The 13,914-nt window shown below is 40.0% G+C and overlaps 1 protein-coding gene across 1 annotated transcript; it reads left to right on the top strand.

Moving 5' to 3' along the window:
- Positions 1 to 499: 499 nt before the first annotated feature.
- LOC134633424 (stonustoxin subunit alpha-like) lies at positions 500 to 6,206 on the top strand. The gene is made up of 5 exons (XM_065471615.1): positions 500 to 560; positions 2,382 to 2,492; positions 2,877 to 2,966; positions 3,457 to 4,902; positions 5,659 to 6,206. The coding sequence occupies exons 1-5, from the start codon at positions 500 to 502 to the stop codon at positions 6,204 to 6,206; spliced, it is 2,256 nt and encodes a 751-aa protein (XP_065327687.1).
- The last annotated feature ends 7,708 nt before the right edge of the window (positions 6,207 to 13,914 follow it).

The raw sequence follows: 13,914 nt of genomic DNA, 5'->3' as shown, positions 1-13,914 counted from the left end.
TATACTCTAATATATCATATACTATTAGTGCTGTCAAACAATTAAAATGTTTAATCAGATTTGTCGCAGGGTTACAGTGGATTAATTTTGATTAATCACAATTAAATATTCATTTTTATTCTATATTAATCACATTTCATTTTGCATGAACAAACAGACTCGGAAAAAAAGGGAAATATAAGCACTTACTTCCGGTGCTCCCCGTGCATGGCAGCCTGTTACTGCAGCTCAGCTCATTCTGAGCTTCTTTCTTATCTCCTCTTTATTTTCTCATAATTTTTTGTAACTAAAGTTTTAGCAATTAGATTCTGCAATCATGGAGTACCGTTTGTGCTAGTCTTGGTGGTCTTTCTCTATTTTTTTCCACTTTTTTCACCCGTGTCTGGGAACCCAGCGCATGGATCCTTGTTTACAGTAGGGATCAGCTGTTAGCGCTGCGTCCCGCAGAGGAGCTGGATGAGCTCACGTCGCTAACCTGGTCACAGAGGGAATACCGGTAATGTACCATCATGCTAACGGATTCCTGGCTAACACCGCTAACTATGGACACAAGCATGATTGTACCTGGATTCCAACTGCTACGGGTGGATAGGACGAGAGAAAGCAGGAAGAGGAAAGGAGGGGGATTGGCAGTGTTTGTGAACAACAGGTGGTGTAACCAGTGACACATCACTGTGAAAGAGAAACTCTGCAGCAGAGACATTGAACTTTTAGCTGTTAGCATGCGTCCGTACTACCTTCCCTGGCATACTTCCCCCCCTCGGCCAACGCAGATTCAGCCTGTTACTCTCTCCACTCTGTGGTCAGCAGACTGCAAACTCAATCTCCGAGTGCCCTTCTCCTAACATCATGGGACTTTAATCATGTCTCACTGAACTCCACACTGCCCACCTTCACCCAGTATGTGACCTGCCCAACCAGAGACAATAGAACACTGGATTTACTGTACACCAATGCTGAAGAGGCATACAGGCTATCACTTCTCCCTCCCCTGGGCAGATCTGATTACAACCTGGTGCACCTTGTCCCTGGTTATGAGCCCTTAGTGCGCAGGGAGCCACCAGCCACCCGCACAGTGCAGAGATAATCGGAGGAAAGCGAGGAGGCTCTTAAGGACTGTTTTGAGTCGACTGTGTGGGAGGTGATCTGTGACGACCACGGAGAGGACATCGACAGCCTTACTACATGTATTACTGACTATATTAACTTCTGTGTGGATAACACCTTACCTACCAGGACTGTACGGTGTTTCTCCAACAACAAACCTTGGATTACCCCAGAAATTAAAGCCGTCCTCAAGCAGAAAAGGAGGGCCTTCAAATCCAAAGACAAAGAGGAGTTGAAAAGGGTGCAGAGAGAGTTGAGGGGACTGATAAGGAATGGGAAGGACAGCTACAGGCAGAAGATGGAGAACCAGCTTCAGCAAAACAACGTTGGTGAAGTCTGGAGAGGCCTCAGAACCATCTCAGGCCACAAACATCAGAACTCTCTGCCTGGGAGGGATGTGAGGTGGGCAAATGAACTGAATCATTTCTTCAACAGATTTGATTCAGCCATGAGGCAGTCTCCAACATCGGCTGCAGACTCACCCACCCCCACTGCTGCTGTTCCACCTCTGACACCTCAGACACTTCACACCTCCTCTATTCACCCTGCTCACTCCTCCCCACCCCCAACAATAGCATCCAATACACAATCAACACAAGGCTCCAGCCTGTCTCTCTCAACCACCCAGGTTAGGAGGGAACTGAGGAGGATTAAAGCCAAGAAGGAAGCGGGCCCAGATGGCATCAGCTCAAGGGTCGTCAGGTCCTGCGCAGACCAACTGTGTGGTGTGATGGAGCACCTCTTCAACCTGAGCCTGAGGCTGGGAAGAGTCCCACAGCTCTGGAAAACCTCCTGTGTTGTACCAGTGCCAAAGACTTCACGCCCCAAGGACCTCAACAGCTACAGGCCGGTGGCTCTGACATCCCACCTGATGAAGACCCTGGAGCGGCTGGTCCTGGCTCAGCTTCGGCGCCTGGTGAGCTCATCACTGGACCCACTTCAGTTTGTTTACCAGCCTGGCATTGGAGCCGATGATGCCGTCATTCACCTCCTACATCGTTCCTTCTCTCACCTGGAGACCGCTGGGAGCACTGTGAGAATCATGTTCTTTGATTTCTCCAGTGCCTTCAACACCATTCTTCCCACAGTCCTGAAGGACAAGCTGGAGAACTCTGGAGTGGACCATCACCTCACTACCTGGATTCTGGACTACCTCACTGACCGACCACAGTATGTGAGGACTCAGGGCTGTGTGTCGGACAGGGTCGTCTGCAGTACATGGGCCCCACAGGGAACGGTTCTGGCTCCGTTCCTCTTCACCATCTACACTGCAGACTTCTCCCACAACTCCACCCAGTGCTTCCTGCAGGCGTTCTCTGACCACTCGCCAATAGTCGGCCTCATCACTGATGGGGACGACAGGGAGTACAGAGAACTGACCCATGGTTTCATCAGGTGGTGTTCAGTTGACAGCTTAGCCCATCTCTTTACCCGAGTGTCCAATGACAAAACATCGCTTGGTTCAGATCCAGGAGGCCGTTCCTCCCCATCATACCCATCCTCCCATTGCCCACTTGAGCACTGAAGTCTCCCAGTAGGACAACAGAGTCCCCCAGGCGGGGCACCCAGCGAACATCACAAAACAGACAGCAGTGATAGGTTAGGCTTTAGAGGGTTAAAGGCCTACAAACAAAAGCCTACAAACAACACAATTTCACATCCACATTTTATATACAGACTGTGTTCAAAGTGGGTTTGATCACACGTTTGATCACATGAAAGAAGATGAGTCACATTGTATTTATGACCACATGTTTTTATTCATGTAGGAGCATCATCTGTTTTGGAGGTGGCTGCTCTGGGTCAACCTTTCAGTTTAGGGATGCTCTATGATGCCCGGAGAGGGAAACTCATCCCAGGTAAAATGTGATTTGTTGTTCAAGCAATCAGCTGTATGGCCAGCAAAAACCCACAGTAATTTGTTTCTAAAATGACCTATTTACTTATAGGGTAAGTAGATGCATCAAAGAAATTATCATATCAGCAAAGAAATATTGATGACCATTTAGTGAAAATACTGTATGAAGAAAATAATAGTTTAAATGAAAAGGGTGAGTAAAGAACAGAAAACCTTAAGATTAATTCATTTGGAAATCTCTGAAAGAACAGAATAGATTTTGTCTCAAAAACAACATTAACAGAATAAAAACTTTGAAGCATGTTTTTTGCTGAGTAAAAACTATGAGATTTCTGACTCTCTAGAGCTTTATGAATGTTACAGTTTCACTAAAACTGTTTTGAAATTGAGATTTACATTTTTGAGTACATTTCAAATACAATTTCAATCTATTTCATTTCTAAACTTTCTAAAGACTTTTTTTTCCATTTTGTGGATCTCATGTCTTAAAGGTGTCACACTGTGGAATAATAAAACTCTGCAGAAGAAGCCAGTGGAGAATAATCAGCACAGCAGTGAATTTCACATCAGTGCAACGGATTCCATTGAAAAGAAGTCATCTCTGCTGGATGTTAATGCTTCACTAAAGGCCAGTATCCTGGGTGGACTCATTGAAGTTGGAGGATCAGCCAAGTATCTGAATGATAGGAAGAAATCACATCATCAGTGTCGAGTCACACTTCATTACAAAGCTACGACTAAATTCAAACAGCTGATGTTGACTCCTGATGAAACCAAAAACTCTCAAGAAGCAAAAAATGTGAAACGTTTGGCAACACATGTAGTCACAGGAATCCTTTATGGAGCAAATGCTTTCTTTGTGTTTGACAGTGAGAAGTTAGATGATAGCAGCATTCAAGTAATCCAGGATAGCATACAAGCTATCCTAATAAAAAAGATCACCTCATTTAATGTTGACGGGAAAGTTGACATCAAGCTGAATGATGAAGAAAAAGCTGTGACTGATAAATTTACCTGCAAGTTCTATGGAGACTTCATTCTTGAAAGCAACCCTGGAACATTTGAAGATGCAGTGAAGACATACATCCAACTTCCAAAACTACTGGGAGAAAACAGAGAAAACTGTGTTCCACTGAAGGTCACACTGATGCCTCTGAAGAAATTACATCCAAAAGCTGCTTACATGATAAGCAGTAGATTTATTAGTAAGGCTGAAGATACCTTACAGGAGCTTCATAACCTGGACATAAGATGCAATGATCTGCTGGAGGACAGAGTGGTGAGAAGCTTTCCACAGATACAAGAAAAGTTGAGCAGATTCAAGAAGCTCTGTGAGTATTTCAGATCTTCACTCCAGGAAACAATGGCTGAGAAACTTCCCTCCATCAGGGCAGGTGAGGAAGATGAGCAGGAATTAGTGAAAGTGTTTGATAACAGAGACAAGTCACCGTTCAGTCAGGAGAGATTAACCAAGTGGATCAAAGATGAAGAGAGAGAAGTCACCCTCATCAGGTACTTTGTAGACATGATGGAGGGAGCAAAGATCATCTCAGATCAGTCTGAGCTGGACAGAGAGGTGTTTAAACCAGGAGTAGAGGAAGTTCTCTGCTTTGTTTTCACCTCCCTGAAATCCACTGACCCATATCTGCAGAACATGTCTGACAACTTGGAGAAAAAGAAACTGGAAGGTACTGATGGTAACACTCCACCTACCCAGGACCAATGGTACTTCTCAGATGAAGTTAGAGCCAAAATGAAAGAAAAGACAGAAGCTGTGAAAAACAGCAGCAGACTGTTTATAACAGCCACTGAAAATGACAAATACAAAGGAGCAACTATCTACCACTACAGGAACACAAACCTGGTCACTGATGATTTCTCAGGACCTGATGTCACTGATGTGGAAAACGTAACAAACAGAAGAGATCTAATGTTGTGTAAGTAACAAAATAATACTGTTTCATCTTCAGATTAGCTGAACTGTTTGAAGTGAAATTATTCCCATTTATTTTAATTTAATACTGCAGAATCGATACTAGGATGACTTCCTTCCTAGTAAGGAAGGAAGTCATCCTTACTAGGATCCTTACCCAGTCATACTGGGTGCTGTAATTGTTCTTCCTCTTAAAACTGGCCATAAAGATGTGCACAAATAATTAAAATGTCTCAGGTTTCTCTTATTCAGGTTAATTTGTCTTTGAATAAAAAATATGGGTCCAGCATGTTTCATTCAGAAACAAAATTCTTTAAATGCAGAAAAATAATGTTGGTGAAGAACAATGACCTGCAGATTGTATCCATGTCACTGAAATCACTTTATTAATGTCTGATTCAGCAGTATGAACAGGAACTATTAAAGCAGTGCTGTCAGTGGATCAGTCTGATTGGTTTAGGTTCTTAAACATGTTGTTGCATTTATTAACAACAGTAACTTTCTGTTAATAAAGCCTTTTAATGTTCAGGCTGAACTGTGATTGTGATCAGGTCTCAAAGGCAGCACAGTGTGAAACACAGAATCAGAGAAACACGCAGATAAAATCCATCATCATAATCAAACTCAGACAAGCTGAGGTTTGAGGACAGAGATCTGACGTGTTAAAAACAGACTGCAGATCTGCAATGGACAGATTAACGAGGAGTCAGTGACATCATCATGAATAATGAATTTGATCAGGTCTCGTTCTCTCCATCAGATGCCTGTGGTCTCACCGTGGATCCAAACACAGTAAACAACAACCTCATCCTGTCTGAAGGAAACAAGAAGCTGACAAACGGAGAGTGTCAGTCGTATCCCGACCATCCTGAGAGATTTGAAGTTTGGCCTCACATTCTGTGCAGAGAGGCTCTGACTGGGCGCCATTACTGGGAGGTAGAGCTGAATATGAACAAAGGTGCAGATGCTGCTGCTGCTGTTTGCTACAGAAAATTAGAGAGAAAGGGACGAGGTAGTTTGACTGGGTTCGGGTGGAATAACATCTCCTGGTCTTTGGGCTTTAAATGGGACCCAGACCCAACTTACTATGCAGAGCATGATAGTAAGACCACTAAACACCCGTTTCCACCTTCTGGCTGCCCCCGACTGGGAGTGTATCTGGATTGGCCTGCAGGGACTCTGTCCTACTACACAGTCTCATTTAATAAACTGAGTCACATTCACACCTTCAGGACCAAGTTCTCTGAGCCTGTTTTTCCAGCCTTCAAGGTCTGGACTAAAAACAGCTCCGTGTTGCTCTGTCTGTAAACTTGATGACACATCATTCAGTTTGAATTCAGTCCAGCTTTTTACACCAGTGCTGTATAAATGTGCCATCATGTCAGTCATATTTAGTTTATTTAATATATGACAGCCAATCAGCCTGTATGATCACAGCTTACAGCCACTCAGAGCATCTTTTCCTGAAATTAAAAGATTGTTTTTGCTGGACATATTTGGAGTTCACATAAATGGGGCCTCACATTAAGAGATAGAAATGTTTTTTTTATCCACCTGCACATTTCCATGGTTTCCTGCATTTGTGTTGTTTGACCCTCAGATTGATTGAAGCTATCCTTTTCTCTCTTTTTGTGCTTTATGCTTTCATTGATCCTGCAGTTTAATCCTGATTAAAGCCTTTAAATATTTCATGATTTGTTAATCCAAGCTTTTTTTTCTTTGTGATGATTTGATGAGATTCTGCTTTTTCTTTTTATTATTTTCTTCCTGAGATTAGAATGAGTGGAAGTTAAAATAATTTGTCTGATGTTTTAATTTTAACTTGTTGCATTTGATCAGCTGATTAATTAGAAGACATTTATTCCATTGTTATATCTGAACCATTTTTTATTGTTGTGGCTGACTTCATATTTCTTCACATAATAAATGGTCTGATTGATAATTTGATTGATATTCAGACATTTGACTTGCACGGTGAATTCTCATGTAAATCTATTTAATTTCAATAAAGTTAAAAAAACTAAACAAATCATATGAATGCATTTATTTCATATACCCTCATGTTTTAGATACATTTTACCTCATTTATTTTCCTTTACTTCCCTTTTTTTTTAGACATTTTCAGATGTTTTTATTTTCAGAATTTTGTGACTAATGTGTGATTGTTCCAATAAAATGTTAATAGAAAAGTAACTTTGAGTCCAATGCAACTTACTGTGTTTCATTTTGTTTCACCAAAGGGAAAAATCCCAAAATATTCAGTTTACATGTTTTACACGTTCTAAATTTACAGAGATAAAAGCTTGAAATTTTCACTGGCTTTTCTCACCATCATGATGAATCAGAATCTGTACTTTGGGACAGACTGACTGACAGACTGTACGAAATGAAATGGCTGTCAATGGATGGATGCAAGGATATTGATGGTTATACACTTGTGCAGCACAGAGGATGTATGTTTTGTCACAAGACATGAAATTATAGCTGATTTTTCAATAAACGTCAATACACTTGATTCTGTTCATCTGGACGGAGCGTTTTCAGTGGGAGAAACGTTTCATCATCATCCAGGTGACTTCTTCAGTGTCAGCTGACTGCAGGTTTGCTACCTTACAAACAGTTTTCAGTTTTTGGTTTTGTGAGGCTGCTACAAGACAGAAATGGACTAAACATACAGGTACCTGTGAAAAAGATGTTCCCATAAATGGCATTAGTATATTGGATAAAAAATGAAGTAACACATTTATTAGGAATATGACTCATTGTCCTATAACTCCTCGCTGTCAGTTTTTTGGAACAATAACTTCACCAATATTAATTGGTCACTGATATGGACTTACAATGAAAAGTATTTTATCACCACTTATCAATCAACATGTATTTCAACTATACTGTGGCATGAGAATGAAGTTACAATATAAGGAGGTTGTTGTTTTTTTAAAGGTAAAAATAACCAGAATACTCATTCCTTTATTTTGATATTTTGAAATTTTATTTGGAAAATGTTACATTCCTAAGTGTAAGTGGTCTAATACAAAACCCCAGTTACCTCAATTCAATGCTGAACTGAAAACCTGCCTTGGGACATGTACCACTCCTATATTCTACACTGTAGAATGATAGAATACTTTAATAAAAAAAAAAAGACAAATCAATCAATCAAACCTTTATTTGTCACATGCAAAGTTTGCACCTGCAGTGAAATTAGAGAAATGATAGAAATATCTACACTTTGGTTGGACATATTAAATGTAACATGTCTAACATTATGTTCATTGTATTAATAAATTAAATGAATTTAATAAAAATTGCAGAAGTCAAATTTAAGTCAGTTTCAAATACTGAGCTTGAGTAAACATTAAAGGTGCAATAATTTCTATCTGATATCGCTTTATATCTTGCTACACTACATTTATCTGAAAGCTTACTTATATGGGCAAAGAAAAATCACAAGCTGCAATCATGTTTCTGGTAGAATTAGGGTACTGGGTAGGTAGGAAGAGGCACTCAATATACTACTATTGGGGACACATTAAGAAAAAATGTATATTATGGATCATTTTGAGAAAAAAGTTAAAATGTGCGCTCAAAATGCCTTATTAAAAAGTTAAATTCTTGAAACTTGCATACAGGCCAGTTTTCTTTCCAGCACTGTGCATATGTTAGTGAATTAGAGTCAGTCATTTTGTGGTCTTGGTTATACTCAGATGTCCCTTTTCTTTTTTGTGATCCTCTACGGAGAATTTACATTACAGTACATCAACTACACATGAGGGACTTCATAGAAGTATAGTGGAAATGACTGCTTGGCCATATTGTTTCCATTTTCACAAAAGAGTGTAATCACTACCGAAATCAACAACCTTGTGTAATTCAGGAATAAAAATATTGATAAATCCCAGACTTGTGTGTCACATACTCGTACACAGAGCCACTGATCTGATTTACAGATAATGCGACAGATAAACAAACCAAGACCACCAGCCCTGCAACAAACAACAAATGACCAAACTGAGGTGGATAGTGGATCATTGTTAGCATTATTTACACATTTACTGTAAAAATTTAAAAAACTTGCACGTTCAGTAATGCAGTTAATATATGTGTGAAAGCAACAACTGTGAGGGTTTTTATATGAACTACTATAGAGAAAGGTTGGGTTTGATGTTTTTGGTCATTTAATTATTTACTTTTAATAAAATCGCTGGCTGCACTGGTTGGCAAGTATCCAAAGAAAAAAAGCGAAACTAAATGTTTTCACACATGATAAACTCCAAAAGACATGAGCAAAACAAAATTATAATTGAAAATAATCATAAAGGGGAACAAACACCCTCCACATGTACTTTTTTAATAATTTGAAAATATTAATTTAATAATAATTACAAATAGAATATCAAACAACTACAAACAGGTCAAAGCAGCCCCACTCCACTCCACCTGGAGTTACATGAATGCACTGACTCCAGCATATTTTGAAACTGGACCTTGACAAATAAGAAGAGTCAGGAATCCCTTGTGTCAAGGGAAGACACATGGAGACCAGTAACGAAATCCAAGGAGATGTGGGACCAGAAGCGACGAGGTATTGAGAGGGGTTGTAAGAACCCGGTGGAAACACTTGCTGTGGAAAACGCCATGCTACGGGACTCGGTCAAATCTCTAACCGAAAATGTGATCCAGTTAAACATAGAAAATAACAAAATAAAAGAGACCGTTATCGATCTACAAGCCTGTAGCAAGATAATCTTGTGTTTTCTGGTATTCCAGAGTCTGCTGGATAGGACGCGGAAACGACAGTGAGAAGCTTCATTAAAACCCACCTGATGCTGCCGGAGGACACGGTGAAAAACATAGGTTTTGAAAGAGTGCATCGCATCGGGGCTCCGAAGACAGGAAGCGGGAGACCACGGCCTATTGTGGCCAAATTTGGCCACTTCAAGCAGGAGCAGGTGAAGAGTCGCGGCAGAGAGCTGAAAGGAACGGATTTCAGCGTGAATGACCAGTTCCCCAGAGAGATCCTGGAACGATGCAAGGTCCTGTTCCCAGTCCAACGTAGTTTTATCCAGAAAGGCTCCCAGGCTGTCATCGCCGTGGACCAGCTCTACGTGGACGGACAGCTCTACCGCGACCCCGGCATCACTCCATGGCTGTATTGACCGCACACCAGATAAGAATCCGCAACACCCTCTATTTCTACATGCTCAGTCTGCACGATCACGCACACACATGCGTTTAAAGGCAACACATTTACAACAGCCTCACAGTAGTGATTTGCGATACCACTGATTTCCTTTCCGATCCGATACCAAGTAAAATTCAGTGTGGTATCGACGATACTGATCCGATACCGATACTTTGTACAAAAACTTATTTTATTTATTGTATCTTTTATTGTATCTCAAATTATAGCGTCATCATTAATTACAGGGCATGAGATTACTTGTTCTTATCACTTAATAATGCAGAATTATCATATAGAAAAAAAAACTGAAGTTGTGCGCTATTTGAGCATGTTGCCTGCCTGCAGCACTAAAGGACTCTGTGAGAGACGTCTGTCTCGCCCTAGCAGCACCTGTCCCTCTCCTCCTCTTCAGTTCGCCTCAACATACGCTCGTCATATTCTGTGATATGATTTACTCTGAGGTGTTTGACAAGGTTAGTGGTGTTGCCACAACACCTCACTGTCTTGCCACATGTATCGCAAAACACGTCTCGGCTGTTTGTGGAGGTAAAATACGTCCACACATGACTCCAATTACGCTCAGCCATTGTTGTGAGTGCGCACGCCAGAGGCTGCGACACATTTATACAGCCATATTTCGCACATGACTATAAAATGCAGAAGAGGAAGTAGTTCCTTCCAATGTAGACAATCCAAATGATATAGTTTCTTTCCACTCTGTTCCTCTTAATGATAAACTACAAATTTACCCTAAATTACTAAAACATCGATATTTTAATATGAGAATTGATTCTAGAATATAAATGACTGGTATCGGAGGAATCGATATTTCAGTATCGATCTGCACATCACTACCTCACAGTGCACACAGATATAGGACACACACACTCAGATGTGCTCAAACTTGCTCATATTAGTTAATATGCACACACATAGTCAGACCTATTGAGCTTCTCGCCGCGCATTTTTCTTCTCTTTATTTACAAACAAATGATGTGTTTCCATTTTCCTCACCAGTCTAAGCGACACACACAACTATGGGCACACTAAGGTTTGTCACATGGAAGGTGCATGGAGCTGGCTCCGGAGAAAAAAGTTTAAAAAGCTTATTTAACCAACTTAAAAACCTACAGGCAGACGTTGTTTTATTACAAGACACTCACAGGCCTGTCACAGATTTGAATGAACTTAAAACACCTGAGTTTCCTAATGTGTTTTCAGCCTGTTATAATTCTAGACAAAAAGGAGTAGCAATTTTAATACATAAAAATATTAATTTCACAATATTCGACACAGTTATAGATCCAGAGGGCAGATTCCTAATTGTTAAACTATCTATACTTAATCAAAAGCTATGTATTGTAAGTTTATATGGTCGAAATTTTGATGAACCCTCATTCTTCCATGGATTTTTTAGTGCACTCTCTGAACACTTAGATGGCACACTTGTTCTTGTGGGCGACCTCAATTCAATTCAATTCAATTCAATTCAATTTTATTTATATAGCGCCAAATCACAACAAAAGTCGCCTCAAGGCACTTTATAACTCAACCTGGGACTAAATGAAGAAATGGATAGGCTTAATACAGCAGGAACTCAGTGTAATTGGCAGTCCACAAATATAATTAAAAACATTTAAGCTATAATCACATTCCTGGAACATCAGCATCTGTTCTATGGGAAGCAGGGAAAGCTGTGATGAGAGGTAAAATAATTTCTTTCTCATCACATAAAAAGAAAGAATAAAACAAAAACGTTCAGGAACTAGAAAAAACATCAAATCCCTAGAAGAAGCCTACGTGTCACACCAAGATCAAGAAATATTAAACAAAATACGCAAAACAAAACTAGAATTAAATGAAATTATTAATAAAAAGACTCAATTCTTAGTACAAAAATTCCCTGCAAAATTTTGAACATGGTAACAAATCCAGACAATTTCTAGCAAACCAGTTAAAAATCAATAAAGAAAGAACAACTATATGTGCTGTTAAAGACTCATCTGGGAATACAATATATGACCTTAAAAAAATTAACTAAATTTTTAGGGATTTCTATGAAACTTTATATACACCACAAATAAACCCATCTAAAAACGAAATTGATCAATTTCTCGACAACGTAACTCTTCCAAAATTATTAGACACTCAAGCAATGGCACTGGATTCGCCACTGACGCCAGATGAACTCCAGGAAGCCCTGATAAGCATGCCCAATAATAAGGCTCCAGGTCCAGACGGCTTTCCAGCAGAACTCTACAAAGAATTCTGGACGATTCTAGCACCTATTTTTCACAGAATGTTGCAGGAAATCAAAGAAAATGGCAGACTACCACCAAATATGAACTCTGCAAATATCAGTCTCTTACTAAAACCAGGCAAAGACCCTGTATTTGCCTCAAGCTATCGTCCAATATCCCTTATAAATGTAGACCTTAAAATAATCTGAGAAGCTCTCTCAAAGAGATTAGAGAAAATAACCCCCCTTTTAATTCATCCTGACCAAACTGGTTTCATAAAAGGTAGGCACTCATCTACAAATACACGTAGATTACTTAATTTGATAGACTACTCATACAGTAAAAACATTGACACCACAATATTATCTCTAGATGCAGAAAAGGCGTTTGACAGAGTTAACTGGAAATTTCTATTTGCAACTTTACACAAATTTGGTTTTGGAATTTGGGAAATCTTTCGTAAGCTGGTTAAAAATATTATATAATTCCCCAACAGCTTGTGTCAGAACAAATGAGCAAATATCCTCCAGCTTCTGTCTCCTGAGGGGCACCAGACAGGGATGCCCACTCTCTCCTTCACTATTTTTATTGAGCCACTAGCAGCAGCAATTAGACAGGCTACAACAATTAAGGGCATAAAATGTACGAATGTAGAACATAAAATCAGCCTTCATGCGGATGATGTGTTACTTTTTCTCCAAAACTCACAAACCAATCTCTCTGGGGTAATTGCATTGATAAACTCTTTCTCAAGAGTCTCAGATTATTCAATTAACTGGCCAAAATCTACAGTTTGTCACGGCTCAAAACGCAGGCACTTTAGATGTGAGGAGGCTTTATTAATGGAGGTGGAACAAATACACAAGGCGAGGGTGGCGAAAAACAGAACTGAGTAACCTAAACTGCGGAACTAAAGAGCAAACCTCACATGAGACAGAGACTTTCAGAATAAAACAGGAAACTCACCGACACAGAGAACCAGACAAGACACTGAACTAAACAGACAGAATCACAAGCAGACAGTGTGACACCATAGACAGACAGAGGGAACACAGAGAAGTGGGAGAAGGCAGGCATAGAACAAAACCCTAACAAATGGCAAACCTTAAAAAAAGATATAACAGAATAAACAAGCACATAGAAAAATATAAAGAAACACAAAACACTGAGTCGTCAGACTCAGGACCATGACACAGTTCTTCTGATTAATTGCTCCTTCCATAATTCTTTATCTACCCGACTGCAATCTGGAAATATTAAATATATATTGTGATTGTGTGGATGGACTTGATGGGACTGCCTGAGTTTCATATTTGCCATGCAAAGTCAAGCGGCAAAATAAGAGACTGAAAAGAGGAAGAGAATGAACAGAGAAGAAGAAACAGCTGATTTGGGCCTGTGTTTGCAGGAGATTCGGGAGCGCACACAGGCAACTGTGAGAAGAGGAGAGAGGATGGGTGAGAGGTGAAGGCTGGTCGTGTTAAAGTGAGAGCATATGAAAATTGGGTTGAAAATTGAGGCTGAACTTGTGGAGGTTTTGAAATGTCCAGAGCATCGCAACGAAAGGTAAATAAAATAAATAAAGAAATGA

This window comes from Pelmatolapia mariae, linkage group LG8 (genome assembly GCF_036321145.2).
Source record: "Pelmatolapia mariae isolate MD_Pm_ZW linkage group LG8, Pm_UMD_F_2, whole genome shotgun sequence".
NCBI classification, from domain to species: domain Eukaryota; kingdom Metazoa; phylum Chordata; class Actinopteri; order Cichliformes; family Cichlidae; genus Pelmatolapia; species Pelmatolapia mariae.
This window is presented reverse-complemented; position numbering and strand designations above follow the sequence as displayed.

Bases quoted from the DNA above. Each gene is read 5' to 3' on its own strand.
- LOC134633424 (XM_065471615.1), top strand. From the start codon at position 500: ATGTACCATCATGCTAACGGATTCCTGGCTAACACCGCTAACTATGGA. The intron at 2,493-2,876 runs GTTTCATCAGGT...TTATTCATGTAG, and splicing joins GTACAGAGAACTGACCCATG to GAGCATCATCTGTTTTGGAG. The intron at 4,903-5,658 runs GTAAGTAACAAA...TCTCTCCATCAG, and splicing joins CAGAAGAGATCTAATGTTGT to ATGCCTGTGGTCTCACCGTG.